The sequence below is a fragment of the Arachis stenosperma genome, chromosome 8 (assembly GCF_014773155.1).
Source record: "Arachis stenosperma cultivar V10309 chromosome 8, arast.V10309.gnm1.PFL2, whole genome shotgun sequence".
NCBI classification, from domain to species: Eukaryota; Viridiplantae; Streptophyta; class Magnoliopsida; order Fabales; family Fabaceae; genus Arachis; species Arachis stenosperma.
Genome location: NC_080384.1, coordinates 33,481,481 through 33,502,094, shown reverse-complemented (window position 1 = coordinate 33,502,094; position 20,614 = coordinate 33,481,481). Strand labels below are relative to the sequence as shown.

Below are 20,614 nucleotides of genomic sequence, written 5' to 3'. Positions count from 1 at the left end.
TTGACCGTTTTCTTTGAAATTGGTGTCAAAATTCTCGTTTCGATGAGCTCTATCCTAATTTAATATAATATTCACATTTCTAATCCTCCTTATTAAAAACTAATTTATTAACTAATTTAACCGGGATTTACAGAGCCGATACATAGAGATATGTTATCGTAATAAAATATCACATTATGAATAATTATATTTGTCAAGTAAATTTATTTATATGCTATATCTATTATATTATTTTATGTAAATTAAAATCTACACTTCTAATTTAATATTATATATATTTACTTCTAACATTGTCCAAAATTAAATTAAGATTATGTCTAAAGTCTTAACACGGTAAACATGATATAATTAATATCTAATATTTTAATAATTAAATACCTAAAATAAGTTAATAAATAATAATAATTAATACCTAAAATATCATATATATATATATATATATATATATATATATATATATATTTGTTCTTGATATTATCCAAAATTAAATTGAGATCATATTTAGGGCCGTTTGGGAAGTTTTAAAAGTAACTTTTTTTTAGCTTTTGACTTATAAAAAGTAGTAGTATTAATGTCTGGTGTAATTTTCAAAATTAAATTGTGGCTTTTTAAAAAACTATTTAGAAACTTATAGAAAAGTTAAAAAAAATTACTTCTCTCCTAATACTACTACTTTTTACCATATTTTTATAAAATAAGTATTTTTAGAACTAAAAATCCAAACACAAAATAACATATTTATAAGTTACTTTTAATATAGTCATTTATTATTTAAGCTATTTTTTCAAAAAAAAAATTAATTAAGTTGTTTACCCAAACTGGGAAGTCTTAATACCGTAATTGAGGTATAATTAATATCTAAAATTTTAATAATTAAATACCTAAAATAAGTTAAATAAATAACAACAACTAATACCTAAAATATTGAAAAGGAATTTTTAATAAATGTGAGAAATAAAAATAAAAAAATAATAAATAATATTAGTGTTTAAATGAAAGAATTGATAAAGAATAATAATTATAAGTAAAAATTGTGTTTTCATTTTGAAGAAAACAAAATACATGAGAAATTGTTTAATAATTCGTGCCATATACATAATAATAAATTGTTCAATAACTCATACTATACACGTGATAAGGTTGAAATTATAATTTTAAATTATTTTATTAAAATTAATTTGAATTATAATAATTTGATTAATAAAAAAGTAACATGTTATCTGTTCATTTTTTTAATCTACTGTTAGTCAACTCTAATATAGTTATTAATCATTTTTATTAATCTACATTTTTTTTTCTAAATTTATGATTAAAATAACAATTATAAATATTAATAATTAAATAAATTATTATATTATAATTTTTACGTTTTATTCTCAAAATTAAAAATATATTATTATTTTTTTATTTAATAATTTTTTTATTTATACTACCAGTACAGATCGTTTAGTCAATAATTTTTTTATTCATGAGATATATTTATTTATTTTGTTTAAAAAATTTTAAATTTTTTCTTATTTAAGTATACATATATATTAAGTCACATATGTTAATTATTTTTTATTTTTTTATTATAAATATTTTTTTAGGTTATAATCATTCAATAATTTAATTATTCTATTAATACCATTGTACATGTAATAATATTCATAAATCATACTAATTTCTGTATTTATTTATATGTATATCATTTGCTTAGTTAATAATTTTTTATTTTTATAATATATTTATTTTGTTAAATAATTCTAAATACTTCTTTAATTTATTTAGTATATATATATATATATATATATATATATATTAATTATATGTAAATATATTTAAATCATATATATATTAATTATTTTTTTATCATGATTAATTTTTTTTTTAGCCTACAATTATTCAATAATTTTTTTATTCTTTATTGTTAATGTCATCGTATGTCTAATTTTCATAAATTATAATAATTTCTTATTTATGTATACGTATATATTAATTTTGTTAAATAATTCTAAATATTTTTTTATATATGTTAATTGTACATATAAGCATTTAAGTCACATATGTTAACTTTTTTTTATGCTTTAATCTTAATTATATGATTAAATTTTTAATCATTCTAATATATTGATGAATTACATTTCTTTTAATAATTGCATTACTAATCTAAAATACGAAAAATAGAAAAAAAAGGTGATACATATATTCAAGAAAGAAACCAAACTTAAGCATAAAAAAAGAAAAAAATTTATATTAAAAAATTTAAAAATAATATATCCAAAAAGAATAGTCATAATATATAAATTGAGACAACAATTTAAATTTTTCTAAAACTAATTTAATCAAATATCAATATTAAAACTAAATTATTTAAATAATATATAATCTATTCTAATCCTTAGATACGTATAGATTAGAGTCATTCTCGTAACAACTAACCAAAATAACATCATAAGATCGAACATTTAGATCCATACAAATTCAGACCATCTTCTTGTTAAAATTGTCAAACTAAATTGACTTTTATTCTCCTCAATGGCTTTGTATTAATGCACCAGAAGGCCGGTAATTTCTGAAAAAAATAACAATATATTACAAACTTATTTTTAATACAAAAAGCTTAAAGAGAAGAAAATTTAAATATAGTACCAATAATCTTTGAATTGCATCTTTAAGGTTGACACAATTTTTTCAAAACTGAACCTAAATTGAGAAAATTCAATCTCATTATATGCTCCACTTCGAATATTTTCGAATAAACGTTGAAAGTGTGGAGGAGATGAGACTTGAACTTGACAAACAAAGCTCCTTGAAAACAATTGTCCAATCAAAGAAGAATAACAAATTAGAAAAAAAAATGCTTTTGATTCTTAGATTTAGACTCACGAACCACAAAAAAAAAATACTATATATAGCCTTTAGTGGTACAAAAATAATTATAAGAATTAATTATTGTAATATCAATTTATCACTTAATATCATATTTATGACAATTAGAATTATAAATTTATGTTTAATTTTAATTGTTTATATAATTATAATTAAGATATTTTTCTAAATTAGTGTAATTATGAATTATTCATTAAATGCTAATAGTAATATAATTCTAATAAAGATATTTTTTTAAAATTAATTTAGAAGAGAGAATAGTACTTTTATTTAAAAAAAATGAATTCATGAGAATTGACACCGTATTTTCATTAGTTGGGAAAAAATCCAATTTTAGTATATTAAGTAAATTATTTTATATAATTATAATAAAGATATTTTTCTAAATTAGTATAATCAGGCATTCACTAAATGCTAATTATAATAAAGATATTTTTCTAAAATTAAATTTAAAAGAATGAATAGTACTTTTTAAAAATAAAGATATTTTTCTAAATTAGTATAATTATGCATTATTACTTAAATGCTAATTATAATAAAGATATTTTTTAAAATAAACTTAGAAAGAAAATAGTACATTCATTTTGGCAAAAAAATGGATTCATGAGTATTTGGCACCTCACTTTCATTAGTTGGGAGAAAACCAGTTTTAGTATATTAAGTAGATAGAATTTTAATAATAATACACAGGTAATTGAAATAGTTTATATACGGGTTTTTCAAGTTTATTATTATTATTATTATTATTATTATTATTATTATTATTATTATTATTATTATTATTAGATAATGAATAAGAATTAGAATTATATCAATATTTTTAAAATTAATATAATTAAAATAAATAAAAATATTTAAAATCAATGTGCGTTATTAATATCATAAAATTTGATCATTTTATGATTAGAATCAAATATTCTTATCATGATTATCATGACCGGTGCCATTATATATTATTATATTATTATTATTATTATTATTATTATTATTATTAAAAGTATTTTTAATTGATAATTGCTAAGTAGTTTAATAATGCATTAAATATTGATTTGATATAATTATAATGAAGATATGTTTTTAAATTAGTATAATTATATATTATTCATTAAATATTAATTATAATATAATTATAATAAATATATTTTTTATAAAATAATTTAGAATAGAAAAAAGTGCATTCATTTTGGAGGAAAAATGAAGTCACGAGAAATCGATATCTCACTTTTATTAGTTGAGAAAAAATTCAATTTTAGTATATTAAGTAGATAAATAGATAAATAAAAACCTTAATTGATTACACTTCTATTTTTGTTTATTTATTTTAATGTCATGATTGACTCATCCCTTAAAATAACGCATTAATTTGAAGACTCGATCACACCGAATATATAATGTATCATGTTCTTGAGTTTTTCACCCACCGTCACGTATTCAAAATTCTATATCCGTATTGATGAGTTTTATTATGTATATCTCAATTATATCTTTTAATTGATTATTTCTATAAATAAAAGGTTTAATTGATTACATTCTGATGATTTTTCTAAAAATATATACTTGGCAATCATTTCACTTTTAAATGGATTTATATGAGAGAACTAATTTAAAAAACAGGCACTAAAATACAACAAATCATCCAATTTTGTGTGCTGCTTTACCTAGTTATTTAAATCTTTAAACCAACAATGATAGATTGATTATGTGCTTGTGGGCAAAATAATTTTTTTAATGAAAAATATTTTTTTTATTTTTTAATGTGTTTGGCAAATTTTTAAGAACAAAAGTAAAAGTACTAAAAAAATAAAAAAAAAACTTCTTTTTTGAGAAGTTGTAATTTACATCTTTTTTTAAAAGATTTTTTTTCTTAAAAAAAGATATTTTTTATGTAATAAATAAACAAAAAAATACTTTTATATTGTTATACCCAAACATAATTGATAGATAAAAAGAACTTTTTGCATGAGATATTCAAACATAAAATTACTTTTACTTTTACATAAGATCTTCTAAACAAAGATAAGTCGAAAAAAGATCTTTTCTTAGAAGCTCACTCAAATAAGCTCTATATCTCAAATTCATCTCATATTTCATTATAAACAAGTTTAATCACCCGTGCCATGCACGTGATAAGATTGAAATTATAATTTTAAGTTATTATATTAAATTTTATTTTAATTATAATAATTTAATTAATAAAAAAATAACTTGTATGCGTTGTTTTTCTTTTCTTAATATAGTGTTAATTGTATTAACTATAAAATAGTTATTTAATCTACTTTTTTTAATAAATCAGGCATATATACTCAATATGACCATAAATAATCTAGTAATACTTAAATCTACCAACAAAGTTTTATATGTTGGTTTACTGTAAAGTAAGAAAATATCAAAATCAGCTCAAAATGAAGAACAAATTAATAGAGAATCCTAATGCAAAAAGTTTTGTAATAAACAATAAATAATTTAAACCTACTGAATAACAATTCAATGCTATCCTTTGATACCTGCAAAATATATACATGAAACAACACTATATCACTGTTCGTATATAAAATTATATGATTAACGTAATTATAAAATTGTTTGTCAAGAGAATAAAATTATACGAATTTTTATGATAATTTTAATATTCTCAAACTATTAATGTACAATAAGAATTCTTCTATTAGTTCCTAGAATTTCTAAATTTTTTAAGTGATAGTAATAAATTTTAATAAATAAATAAATTTAGTAAGACATTTTGTTATTACTTTTTATTATAGGTTGTCAAAAACTTCTTTATATACCACATTCATCGTGCAGTTATCTTCCAAGTGTCAATGATCTTGCAACAACACTCGCATACCATCTTTACTCGTTACCCTTGATAACGCAACATACAATTGACCATTGGTGAAAACTGGCCTTGGAAGGTAAATTCCAACTTTCGATAGAGTTTGTCCCTGGAACTTATTTATTGTCATTGCAAATGACATGATAATTGGGAATTGTCTTCTTTAAAACCTGACTGGTAATGTTTCATTATTTGGAATTAGATTTAGTCTTGGGATAAGAACAATACTTCCAACTTTGTTACCAGTTAAAGTCTTGCATTCTATCACATGATTTCCCATTCTTCTAACTTGCATCCTCGTTTCATTGCACAAACCATTAGTTTGGTCTATATTCCGCAGCAACATAACAGGAGCGCCAACCTTCAGAACCAACTTGTGTGGTGGTAGACCTGAACAATTTATTCCATTTAGAATCTTCGGTGAGAAAGCATCTAATTCAAATTCCATATTTTCCTCTTCAGCACACACAGAGTCTGAACTTAAGTAGACTCTTTCTTGTCCAGATAACCCTGCAGTCATCTTGTTGTTGACATCAGTGACACAATCCAAAGTTGGTGCAAGAATTACTCTATCCTTGAAATAATTTTCAACGGATAAATTGGATAATATATCTGGATACACGAAATCAATGAGGTCATCCAAAGCTGTCTCAGAGTTCTTAATCAAAATGTCAGATGGTATATGAACGATTGATTCACCATCTGTTGTATCACCAGCTAAACCATCACCAATTTTGAGTAGTCATTACTTAATATACAAAATTTAAAATTAGAAATTATTATTACTAATTCAATTAATTGGTTAATTGAGTAATAATTATCAAATTATTAAGGTACAAAATTATTGATTTACTCAATTGATTTCCATATATTATTTATATTTCAAGTAATAATTTGAAATTATATTATTTACCCAGTTAATAATACTATTATTAAAAATTATTTTTTGCATTGATTTTTAAATCAATTATTAAATAATTATTTTTGTTAAGATAATTGTTTATAAATTATTTTAAATTATATTTTGTTAAGATATAATTATTTAGATTATTACTCATGACACGGGTATAATTTCATTTTATACAAATTAATCAATTATAATTATATGACACGGATGTAATTTCAATTTTATCTACGGATTATTTTCCATAATAATATACAACATATTATTTACCGTGATAATTTGATTTGATTGATTTTTAATTATTTACGTACATAAATGATTAAAATATATAACATAAATATCGTAATTATTATAATTCTATGATATTATTATAATTAACATATTTTATCATAATTAAATATTGATTTGATATAATTATAATGAAAATACTTTTCCAAAATAATATAATCTACTATTATTCATCTACTAATTATTTGGCAATAAACCTTAATATGATTTTTTACATATCCCCTATGAAAAATAACTACTTAAATATACCAAATAATATGTAACATATTACTACCTGTATAAATTAAGGCACAAAGACAGGATTTAATTAAGGTGATTGAAACTTTCACCAAACAGGATATGACCTCAATCGAATAAAAAAGGATACTCGATTTTGCATTAATTAGCTAGTTGAAGAAATAACATACTCATTCATTATTCATGTTTCATTATATTTTTAAATAATATATAGAAAACATATATCCTGTGTATAAAAATGTGACTATTAGTAATTTTATTAATAAATATTTTTTTAAACTATTACTAATTTCAATTTTAATAAAAAATCAGAGGAAATAATTTCGCTTGCCATAAATAATATATTAAAACTGTTAGTATATTATCTTCTATATGGTTAATTGAATTTATCAATGATTTTCCCGTGTAAATCGTTATTACCCAGTTTTTAATAACTACTTAATATACAAAATTTGAAATTGGAAATTGTTATTACTAATTCAATTAACTGGTTAATTAAGTAATAATTATCAAATTATTAAGGTGCAAAATCATTGATTTACGCAATAGATTTTCATATATTATTTATATTTCAAGTAATAATTTGAAATTATATTATTTATCCAATTAATAATATTATTATTAATAATTATTTTTTGCATTGATTTTTAAATCAATTATTAAATAATTATTTTTGTTAAGATAATTGTTTATAAATTATTTCAAATTATATTTTGTTAAGATATAATTATTTAGATTATTACTCATAACACGGGTATAATTTCATTTTATACCAATTAATCAATTATATATAATTATATGACATGGGTGTAATTTCAATTTTATCCACCGATTATTGACAAATAAATTTTATTCCAATTATAAATAAAATCTGTTTTTATTGGCAAATAAATTGTCTTTAGGTCAACGATTTAATATATGTGTAGGTTCATTTTTTGTCAAATATAATGAAAATACAAATAAAGAAATAAAGGATAAAAATAAACTTAATAATATCTGACACTACTTCATTTTATAAAATTATTTAAAAATAGCACATCCACAAAAAATAATCGTAATATATAAATTGAGGCAATAATTTAAAATTCTATAATTATAATTTAATCAAATACTAATAGTAAAATCAAATTACCTAAACAATATTGAACCTATTCTAGTCCTTAGTTACGTATAGTATAAAATCATTCTTGTAACGACAACCAACTGAAATAACATCGTAAGTTTCAATATTTAGAATTCGTGCAAAATCAGACCATCCTCTTGTTAGATAAGTTTCATCATCCGCTATCCATGCAATGCGACAATGTATAGAATTGCCACACCGATAAACCAAACTAACTCTTATTCTCATCAATGGCATTGCATGCATGCAAAAGAAAGCTAGTAATTTTTGAAAAAAAATCAAAATATATTAAAAAATTATTCTAATAATGAACAACTTAAACTAAGAAAATTTAAATATATTACCAATCGTTGAAATTGCATATCTGAATTTGTCACAAATTTAGCAAAACTGAACTGAAACTGAGGGAATTCAATTTCATTATGTGCTCCACTTCGAAGATTTTCGGGCAGACGTAAAAAGTATGGAGGGGATGGAACTTGAACTTGCCCTATAAAGTTCCGTGGATGCAATTTCTCAATAAAAAATCGAGCTCCTCCTAAAAAATATAACTTTAACCATATTCCATTGGGTTGGTCATAATAGGTGAGTAGATCCAACTATCTTTCGATAAAGTAGAGACTATTGCCTCTTCTTTGAATGCTTACATCCATGTAGTTAGAACCCGAATCAGTGAAGACAATTCGATGAGGTATTTCATGGATGTGATGCATTGTAAATGATTGTGACAAAAGACAATCGAACTGGAACATTAGACGATAAGAATAACTTAGAGTAACAACAAATAAAAAATTATCAAAAGAATAATATAATAGAATGAGTATATGAAAAATATTATAAAAAATTATAAATTGTACCTTAAAAGGATCAACTTCAATAAAAAATGAAGAATACATTCTTATTCTATGAAGTAGTAAAAAAAACACTAAATATAAAATTATGAATTGACTCTCAAATTTAGATTTATGTACCATAGGAAAACACTATATATAGACTTTAGTAAAACAAAAATAAATATGTAAATTTAAATATTATTAAGGTAATTTTTTAATAATGCATTAAATTTTGATTTGATACAATTATATTGAAGATATGTTTCTAAATTAGTATAATTATATATTATTCATTAAATATTAATTACAATATAATTATATTAAAGATATTTTTTATAAAATAATTTAAAAAAATTATTTGATATACGTGAATCGGGTAACAAAGATTTTTTATTATTATTATTACTATTATTGATATTATTATTATCATTAAAATTATTAAAAGTATTTTTAATTGATAATTGATAAGTAGTTTATTAATAGTGCATTAAATATTGATTTGATATAATTATAATGAAGATATGTTGCTAAATTAGTATAATTGTATATTATTCATTTAGTATTAATTATAATATAATTACAATAAAATAATTTAGAATAGAAAAAAATTTTATTTATTTTGGAGGGAAAACGGAAGCATGAGAGATCGACACGTCACCTTTAGTAGTTGAGGGAAAATCCAATTTTAGTATATTAAGTAGATAAAATCTATAATTAATTACATTATATTTTTTAATTTTTTATGATTGAATCATTATTCTTAAATATAGAACGTGTACTTTAATTTTGTCTCTTAAATGCACTCCATATATAAAATATTCATCACCAATATAAAAAAGAAAATAATCATAATGATTATAAAAGAGCAAGGTTAAGAAAGTAATAATTTAAAAGCAGCCCACAAAATTGGATCATAATTAACTTTCGTCTTTGGTTCTTTGAGTTGCCTAGCAAAACATGCAAACTTGTAATCTTATAAATAGTTATTGGATTCATTATCTAATGATTCAGGTTCAATTTGAATAAATAAATTAATTAAATTATTTTTAAAAAATAGTTTAAACAATAAATATTTATATTAAAAGTAATTTATAAATAAATTATTTTGTGTTTGGTTTTTTAGTTCTAAAAATGCTTATTTTAGGAGAAGAATGATAAAAAACTTTTTATTATGAAATTTTTTTTTAACTTCTCTATAAGCACTAAAATAGCTGTTTAAAAAGTTAAAATTTGGTGTTAAAAATTGTACCAGATATTAATACTATACCTTTTCATAAGTTAGAAGTAAAAAAAAAAGTAACTTATGGACCTATCTAAAATAGATTTTCTTTGTTGTTTTGCATCTTGAATCCTTCCGGTATTCCTTGAAGCTGATTACACAGTTCAGCATGTTGACAGCATTGCCATTTAGTTTTTCTTTTCAATGGAGATCTATTGTTAGACTGTCCTTCTGTCAAAATATAAGCCACTGTGTTTGAACCCAAGTAGTTCGCCATCAGGATCTTTTCCTCCAAGCTGTGAAGTTTGATCTCTTTGAGATCAAGTTCTGATATCAATTAATGGTAATCAGTAGCTAAGAGAATGGGGGGTTGAATCTTAGCTACCATTTTTGCTGAATATTACTTTCTGGCTTTTAAAGGAGTTTCAGGAGATATTTTCACTTTTTGTCTCATAACAAGTTAAGAGACATTTTTGTTTTGTATCGTAACAAGTTGAGAGACATTTTTTATTTTGTCTCCTACGAACCAGAAATAGAGAAGAAGCAGAGAAGAACAATTGACACCAGATATATCCTGGTTCAGCCACTAGGTACAATGTGACCTACATCCAGTCTCCATCAATGATGGAATTTCACTATCTCTTTTTCAAGATTACAAACACTAATTCTCCCTAGGATCTACCCAATCCTATCTAGGACAAGTCCAGATTCTAACCCAACCTAAACTTGACTAGACCTCAATCTAACTTTCAACCGCAAAGTGCTAACCCAACTTGAAAGAGAATCCCCTCAAGATCATGACAACAAAATATAAACACATACAAAGAATTTCTGAGATAACTATGACTTTTTCTTTAACTCTCTGCCTTTTTTCACTCATTGGTTTTTTCTTACAAAACCTCACATTTTGCCTTTTACCAATGAAACATAGACAGACTAAACTGAGAAAAAGAAGTATTCAATGAAAGCTATGAAGGAGAAGAATAAACAGCTCAAAGAGCTATGGGAACTCGAACGTGTGCTGTCACTCCTTACTTCAACCCTTGGCCATTCACCCTTATTATAGAAGGGGAAGCTTCCAAGGTTGAAACCAGTTCAACCAAGCCACCAAGATCTTCTCCATCTCATACAACCGGTTCGGATAGAGAGAAGAGAGAGGGAAACCGAAAGCAAATCAATATGCATGTACCTCTCTCTCATCCCTTCTCATCAAGCTTCATCAATATGAGCCTTTCATCTTGACTTTGTCCCCAAGAATGAATTCTGACCCTTGATGAAACCTTGATCCTTAACAACTCCTTCTGTTCCATATTTGCTTCCTCCTCAATGTACCTCCAATAGCTACCTTCTGTCTTGGATGAACAAAAATAGAAACGAGTTATACCACTGAGATCTTTTTCTCTGACCAAGGCCGATTACTTCTATTCTTGGCATGAAAATCTTGAAGCTTCTTCTTCACATCTTGCCTTTAGTGGCAAAAATCTTAGCCACGCCATGTTTCAGATCTTCCTTTTGCAAAGGCCTTCATCAACCTAGCATTTTGCGTCTTTATAGCTTCATTGTATCTTTGATAACTTCTTTTTCCTTCCTTTATGTACTATTTTCTCTGATAACTTGTTCACTCTTCTTTCTTGAGTGAAATGACAACCGAAACAAAGAGAGAACAAAGAGAAAAGAGACAAAGCATTTAATGTAAAATTAACTCAATTTAATTTTTAGTTTTAATTACCTATGCAATTAACCAAGTTTGATTTTGAATTCCAATCTACAAAAGAGAATAGGTAATCGTGGAGTTTTCAATGTAAATAAATTAAATTGAATTGATTTTTGGTTACCAAGACATACAGTCACGTATGGCTTTAGGGTACTTAAGTATGAGCTTAATTGAGTTGCAATATGAAGTCCATTAACTATGAGAGTTTCAATTACCAAGGAATATAATTAATTTAATTGAAATTTGAATTCCAGTAAGTAATTGAAGCATGCCTTAATCCACTTCTTTCTTCTTTTAGTTTGGATCAATGATGATGTTGGACCAAGAGAAGAGTTTATTTGGACTTTTTATTAGTTTTTTGGGCCAACTTTGGATTTCTTTCTTTTTTAATATTTAGCCACTAATATTTGAGTTAATTTTGTCCAAGGCTAAATTGAATGATCCATTTGTGCTTGTTTATCTTTTGGCCCAATATGAAATTAAATTGCCTGCACATTTAACCAAATTGATCAAACAAACAATTTATAATATTTTAATAAATATTTAACTAACATTTTAATAATATTTGATCATCATATTTAATATTTATTTCCAAACTCAACAGTATTTATTGAATTTAATTTAAATAAATAAAAAATTATTTTATTTTAGTTTAGTCCTTAATTCACATGATTTGAATTTGTCTCAATATATATGATTTGATTTAATTTACTTATTAGTTGAAAATATTTCGATTGCCTATGTTATTCATAGATTTATTATTTTAATAACTAATAAATTAATCAAATTAATTAATACACATAATAAATTTGGTTTAATAAATTAAAAAAATAAATTAAAAAAATACTAATAGAATATTAAAAAAATAAATTAAAAAATATTACTAAATTAAATTGATATAAATTATAATAAATTATGTGATATTTAAATATCTAATCAAATTAATTAGTTAATATAGTTAGTTTATCGTAATAACTTATATTTAATAAATTAAAAAAATAAAACAAAAAATATTTTTAAAAATATGCCCACATCAGCTTTATTATTAAGTACTTAAACATGATTTTTTTAAATCATAGTACAACCACTGTTTAATTATTATTTTGATAGATAGATAGAGAATATAATACAGCCATCATTTTATTCACCATTATTAGAACGCCACCCAAAAAAGGATAAACAACTAATGTATATCACTGTTCTAGTTATAACAAATTAAACATCATATGGTGGACATGGTTTAGTTTTATCTGGATTATAAAAAGTACACTGGCATCCTTTTGGAACACATCCTCCATATATCAAACTGTGAGCACCATGAAGAGACAGGCAAGCCTTAAAACATTTATCCTCCTTTGTGTATGGACAATATTTTCCCTTGACAATACTAAAGCATATTGTTGTTTCTTCTGTTACCTGCATTTGGCTATTACCTACAAACATTCAGACATAAAATACACAGTCATTAACCAAGAAATTAAAATCATATAACAATTGCTAAAAACAAAACATGTTATATTGAATTATTTTGATAAATTTGGTACTAACCAAAACACATGAAAAGAATAAGTAAGAAGACGAAGAAATGAAAATGTATTTTCATATTAATAAGTTCAGAAATTTAATTCACACACTGTAGAAGAGATTCAATATTGAATTATTTATAGGCATTCAACGACAATGAAACTTTTTTACAAAATTATCATTTACATTAATTTAAAAATAATTTTCGCTTTATGTATATTTATGTATATGTATATTTATTACTGTAAAATGTAAATGGAATTTTATTTTAATTATGTCATCATTTAACTCTTTAATTTGTGCATATTTATTTACTATGATAAACGAAAAATTAATTTTTTTCCAATCATGCATTCTAAATCTACTACAAAAAAATTTGTGTAGATATCTCGTACAAACAATATATATTAGAATTATATCTTTCTAATTATTTTTAAATTTTTTTAATCAATTTAATATATATACATTTCTGTTTATATCACATTGAATATTCCCATATTCAACAAAATATTAAATGATGAATTAAAGCAAAGTAATAACATTTAATTGTTCTTATCCCTATAAACGGTATATTTAGGAATTAAAAGTATATGAAATAAATAAAAAGAATATCTAGTACAAAATTTATACCAGAATGTGTCACATACCATAATTGATAATCGCTATGTCTATCCTAATTTTAGTTTATTCAAATAAATAAAAATTTTAATTGATTACACTTCTAGTTTTGTTTATTACTTTATTTATTATATTGTCATGGTTAAGGATTCGATGGTCCCAAAATGTTTGGACCATTAAATGGTCTCATAACAAAACATATTTTTTAAGTTTTTTTAACAATTGCTAAATAGTTTTTTTCTAATTTTAATTACAAATGAACCCATATATTTTATTTAATTATAAAAATTATTTTTTATTTTATAAATTATTATTTTATCATTCATCTATTATGTTTATTAACAATCAAAATAAAAAACAATAACGAATTAGATCTTTCATTGATTGTTTGGCAATTCCAATCGATTAAAAGTTTATATTTGATCCGTGACGTTCGTCCAAGGCTGTGAAATCATGTTTATTTGAAAATCAATCGATTGGATTATCAAAACAATCGATTGAATTTCAGGTTTCCCATAACTCAATCGATTGGACTACAGGTTATCACAAAACAATCGATTGAAAATTGCAAGGCAGCATGGTTTTCGCAAAAATCAATCGATTGGTCATATTACCCAATCGATTGAACGATGACTAAAATGTTGGTCTTTTAAAATTCAATCGATTTCTTATACTACCTGATCGATTGAATGCTCCAAAGCAACTTGAGATCTCACAATTCAATCGATTTGTTGTATTACCCAATCGATTGAAGTCATCAAAGCAATATGGATTTGCCCAATTTAATCGATTGGTTGTCTTGCCCAATCGATTGAATTGTGTACTACGCCGTTTTCAAGTTTCTTATCATTTTTATAGATTATTATCTTATTATTCATCTATCTTAACGTTAAAAATTCTATTTTCAATTTTTAAGACTTTATTTTGATTTAGATACTCTAATCTTATCTTTTCTTTAATATTAACATTATAAATTGGTGAATAATCTATCACCAATTATTCAATTCCACCATTGAAATCGTGTATCAATCTCTTTATGTATCATGAGAGAGTGGTGCAGGCTTATGACTCGATGCCTGGGTAGTTATAATGTCTCTTGACTTACCCTTTTTTGAAATCATGTATTGACTCCTAATGAATGTTCTTATTTTTGATAGGGAATTCGTTGCTTGAAATGTTCCTCCTTTTTGAGAAATTCATATCAAACACCCCTAATTAGAAATATCGGTGGTGCAGGGGATATCGGTGGTGTAGGAGATATTCAATATTCCCCTGTTTTTAACTGCTTTTTATGTCTGCTTAAATGTTTTGTATTGAAATCCAATTATCCTTCTGTGCTCTTCATCGTGCAAAATGGCGAATTGCCGAGTGATGCTGGTGTCATCCCTGGAGCTGTGAAACAGATGTTCAATATATTGGAGGCTCAGAATGCAGAGCACAACATGAAAGTAATGTTATTAGAGCTTTACAATGAGAAAATAACGGATCGTGTGCCTCTTGAGGAAACTGTAAAATCTGAAGATGATAAGTCTAAAAGTCCTATCGCTCTAATGGAGGATTGGAAAGGGGACTTCCATTGTTAATCTAGGAAGAATTGATTAAAAATTTGTAATATATATACTTCGTATATGTCTTAGCAATATATCAACAAATTATTAAAATGCTTTGATATATATTGCATGGTTTATTTTTTTTTTTCTAGTCAAGATTTAATAGAGAGGTCAAATCTTGAACAAATGAAAAGAATAAAATAGAATGCAAACAAATAATAAGATATGAAATTTTTTAACTAAATTAATTATATAAAATAAAATATAATTCACAAGACATAAAATTTGTATGGAATTGTTGTTGAAATAATAAATGAAAATGACATTACTTCATCATAAAAATATGAGTTTTTTAAACTAAAATATCTCTATAGTGCATAGAAATAGAGAAAAATTATAAAAGCTTTCAATCGATTGGGTAACACAACCAATCGGTTGAATTAGGCAAATCCATATTGTTTTGATGACTTCAATCGATTGGGTAACACAACCAATCAATTGAATTGTGAGACAACCAATCCATATAAATCTATTTTTCGCCAAAATGAATGCACTATTTTCGCTTCTAATTTATTTTATAAAAATATCTTTATTATAATTATACTATAATTAATATTTAAATAATAATGCATAATTATACTAATTTAGGAAAATATCTTTATTATAGTTATATAAAATTAATATTTAATATATTATTAAATTACTTATCAATTATCAATCAAAAATATTTTTAATTATTTTAATAATAATAATAATAATAATAATAATAATAATAATATGATAATTATATGATAATGACACCGGTTATTAATTTTAAATACCCACTCACTCTCACTTCTCACTTCTCACTCACACTCTCTCTCAATCTGAAACCACAAGGAAAAAAAGAAAGTCGAGAAAAAGAAACAGAGGAAGAGGGAAACGGAAGATGGGAAGAAGAGAAGAGGGGAGGGAAGAGAGAGACCACATGACAAGGCTTGGTCCTGCTGCCGTCGTTGTCATTGTCGTCGTGTCATTGTCACAGAGGAGAGAGAGATAGAAGAGGAGCCCACGCATGAGAGAGAGAACGAGACACTGCGACAGAGAAGAATGAAGTTGTATCGCTGTCACCGCCGAGCAACTGTCGTCGGAACTTGCCATTGAGGCTACTAGATCCCCTGCCTGCCTGCTTCGCGTTCTGCCCTTCTCTACTTCACGGGGGTTGAGCCCTGCCTCTCCGCTGTTCGTCAAAGCTTGTGGTGCTACTGCTGTGGGAGTCACTGCTAGAGGAGAGAAACTGTTGTCACCACTGTTCTGCTGAGTCCTTTACCGTCCAGGCTGGAGAGGATCACCGGAGCTGCTCATGCTCCATCACGTTGTTTCCTTTGGGCTGTCAGTGATCGTGTTGCAATTGCTCCATTGATTTGTGTGTATATTGGTAAGAATGAAGCTTATGTTGTTGCAGCCGCAACTTTCTGCTGCTCCGGTTCAAATTCCGTGTGCTCTTTCGTTCATTCCATTCTACTTCAACCTTCTTCACCTTTTATCTTAGAATTCCGGATTTGGTTTCCTCGGTCCTTTGGGACCAATTTGTGAGTAGACTTTATATTTATAATTGTTTAGTTTTACGTCTATAATTAGTTTGATATACAGTGCTTTAAACTTATAGTTATATTGACAAAAAATTACTATCAAAGGATTTAAAATTAGTTTGAATAATTAATTTATTAAAACTAAATATTTATCCTTATTAAGCTCATTTTAATATGCACATGAGACTATATATTTTTATGAGATTATATATATGTTTGAAGAAGTTTTATATTATTTTAAAGCATTTGATTTTACTTGAATATGTATTTTTGAAGCATTGAAATATTTGTTGGTACTCACTTATTGTAAAATTGTGAAATATATTTAAAATGTTTTAAGATCGAGAAAATATGATTAAAAACATAAGTTATGGAAAGAAAAAAAATTGAGAACTGATAATTGAAAAGAAACGGTTAAGAAAAAAGAATAGAGAAAGAATAAAGAAAGGAATTAAAAAGGATTTTATAGAAAAGGAAAATTGAGAAATAGAAGTAGACTGAATGACTGTGTCATAAGACTTCACAATCGAGAATTGATAAGGATAAAAGGGAATGGTAAAATGAAAATTGAATATTTTATTTGGTCTTAGTGCCAAATATATACTGGGAATACCCACAGACTGAGAACTGCTTTCCATGGTTATGCATATTTGTAGAAAGAGTTAAAAGTCAACTGATGTGACTTTGGCCATATGACTTCAAGTCAATGACGAGAGGATTCTTGCTAGTAAAGAATTTTATAAAAATAATCGCGTTGTAAGTATAGTTTCTAAACCAACAGAGAATCCCTTCGTACAAAAGTTTGGTTGTCACTTAAACAAACCCAATAAAATTTATAACTGAAGTATTTAAACCTCGGGTCGTCTTCTCAAGGAATTGTAGGGAAGTATGATTTATTATTGGTTATGGAAAAATGTATATTTTTTGGTTTTTAAAATAGGGGACAAGTAATTTAAATGGCAAGAAAGTAAATTAATTATCATGAACACCGGTGCAAGGCACAAGAATTGGAAATTCCATCCTAGTTATTCTTATCAGGTGTGATGAGAACTGTTTATTACTCCCACTTAGTTAACTCTTACTAAATAAAGGAAAGTCAAGTGGACTAATCAACTTAATTCTTCAAGTCCTAGTCAACTCCTGTGAAAAGACTAACTTTAGAGGGATCCAAATCGATCAGCAATTTCCAATTTTCAATCAACTGCTGAGTTTGATAACTCAAGTGTCACCAATTACTTAACCAAAGGGGGATAAATCTAAATTAAATGAAAAGCATTAATAACATAAATTTGAAGAAAGCAATCTTAATTTTGAAATACCTCAATGTGCATTAAATAGAATATTCAAATCTAACATGAGAAGGTTCGTAAGCCAATTTGGTAACATAAGTCAAATACAAGTAAAAGCATTAGAATAAATAAAAGTAGAAGAGAAACATAAATTAAAGGAACATTGAACCTGGAATTAAAAAGACGGAGAAATCATAATCCTAAATACTAAGAGAGAGGAGAGAGCCTCTCTCTCTAAAAGCTACATCTAAACCTAAAAATTGTGTATATGAAAGTTGTCTCAATGAATAGATGAATTCTCCCACTTTGAAGCCTCTAATCTGTGTTTTCTTGGCCGAAAACTGGGTCAAAAAAGCCCAGAAATCGCCCCCAGCGATTTCTGATACATCCAGCACGCGGCAAAGTCACGCGTACGCGTCGTCCACGCGTTCGCGCGGATTGAATTTTTTCCAGGTCAACGCAACTAAAACCACCTCATTTGAACCTTTGTAGCTCAAGTTATGACCATTTGAGTGCGAAGAGGTCAGGCTGGACAGCTCAGCATTTCCTTCAGTTTCTTGTATTTCTTCCACTTTTGCATGCTTCCTTTCCATCCTCTGAGCTATTCCTGCCCTGTAATCTCTGAAAACACTTAACACACATATCATGGCATCGAATAGTAATAAGAGATGATTAAAATTAGCTAAATTAAGACCAAAGAAGCATGTTTTCAATCATAGCACAAAATCAGGAAGGAAAATGTAAACTCATGCAAATCATATGAATAAGTGAGCAGAGAGTTGATAAAAAGCACTCAAATTAGCACAAGATAAACCATAAAATAGTGATTTATCAGTCAACTTATGTGATTTCGGCCGTACTACTTGTATATGCAACTAATGCAATTGAAAAGTCATAGCTGGGGCTTGTGCTTAGGTAATGTCGGGTTGTGAGTAGTCAACTGACGCATGAGCTCATGACCTGCGTAGAATAGACATACATTATACTTGTTTGTTGCATATATTCCTTGATGTGCATTTTGTACGTGTATGTGCTTTTCTTGTTGTATTTTATATTCTCTACTTATTTCTCTATTTTTCTATTTATCTACTATTTTCTATATATTATATTTAAGTTCGGTTATTTGGTATTAATAAATAATTAATGAACTTAACTAATAATTCTGATCTTACTAAAAATTCCTACATTTTTACCCCTTTCTTTTCCCGTTCAAATAGAGCTCCAGTGGCATAGTAATGATGTCTAATCATGCGGAGGAGCGATAGGCAATATCTGCCTATCTGGCATTTTGATGGCGTCAATTTAGCTCAAATTTCTAAAGATCTAGAATATTATTCCCTCGCCTTTGTAGTTTAAAAAGATCACAAGACGTCATATATATAGTTAATAGCTACTTCTAGTAATGTTAATCAACATGCGATGTATATATATAAAAATTTTGATTCTGCTTGATTTTTTATTATCCGTGATTTTATCTTAAAATATTTTTCCATCAGAATTCATCTCTTTCGATCTCCATAATAGTATATATATATTTATACTAATACACACATTCACTCCATAAAAAAGAAATTTATATTCACTACACATTAAAAAAGATTTTATATTCTACTCTTATTACAGTTTGAGGAGAGGCTTACAAATCTTCCATCTGTGTCAAGTCTAAACTGCTTCATAATGGTATATTAAGATTGTAGTTGATGATTTTGTTTTCTGGGTTATTAATTACAGTATCACCTAGGCTCTTTATGTAATGTTAAAAAATAATGAAAAGCACAGTCATCGTGGGGATGTAGCTCAGATGGTAGAGCGCTCGCTTAGCATGCGAGAGGTACGGGGATCGATACCCCGCATCTCCATTTTTGCAATGTTTTGTTAATTATATGAATTTGCAGAAGCAGACAAGTTTATGCGACTGAAACAAAAATGGGAGGACCACTGTAACTTGTAAGCAACAACCAACTGAACCAAGTATTCTCATTCCTATTCCACTAATGAATTTTCTTTCTGTGGTGTTGTATATTGTGATAAGGTTTTCAT

The 20,614-nt window shown here is 25.7% G+C and overlaps 1 protein-coding gene and 1 non-coding gene across 2 annotated transcripts; one reads left to right on the top strand and one right to left on the bottom strand.

Annotated features, from left to right (window-relative positions):
* Positions 1-5,867: 5,867 nt before the first annotated feature.
* LOC130945839 (uncharacterized) lies at positions 5,868-10,585 on the bottom strand. The gene is made up of 2 exons (XM_057874536.1): positions 10,468-10,585; positions 5,868-6,421 (listed from the first exon to the last, which is right to left on the bottom strand). Exons 1-2 carry the CDS (start codon positions 10,583-10,585, stop codon positions 5,868-5,870), a joined length of 672 nt encoding a protein of 223 aa, XP_057730519.1.
* A 9,775-nt stretch (positions 10,586-20,360) lies between these two features.
* TRNAA-AGC (transfer RNA alanine (anticodon AGC)) lies at positions 20,361-20,433 on the top strand. The gene has a single exon. It is a non-coding gene; the product is annotated as a tRNA-Ala (tRNA).
* Positions 20,434-20,614: the final 181 nt, after the last annotated feature.

Bases quoted from the DNA above. Each gene is read 5' to 3' on its own strand.
- LOC130945839 (XM_057874536.1), bottom strand. From the start codon at position 10,585: ATGGCGAACTACTTGGGTTCAAACACAGTGGCTTATATTTTGACAGAA. The intron at 6,422-10,467 runs GTAATCAGCTTC...GTGATGGTTTAG, and splicing joins CTGTCAACATGCTGAACTGT to CTGGTGATACAACAGATGGT.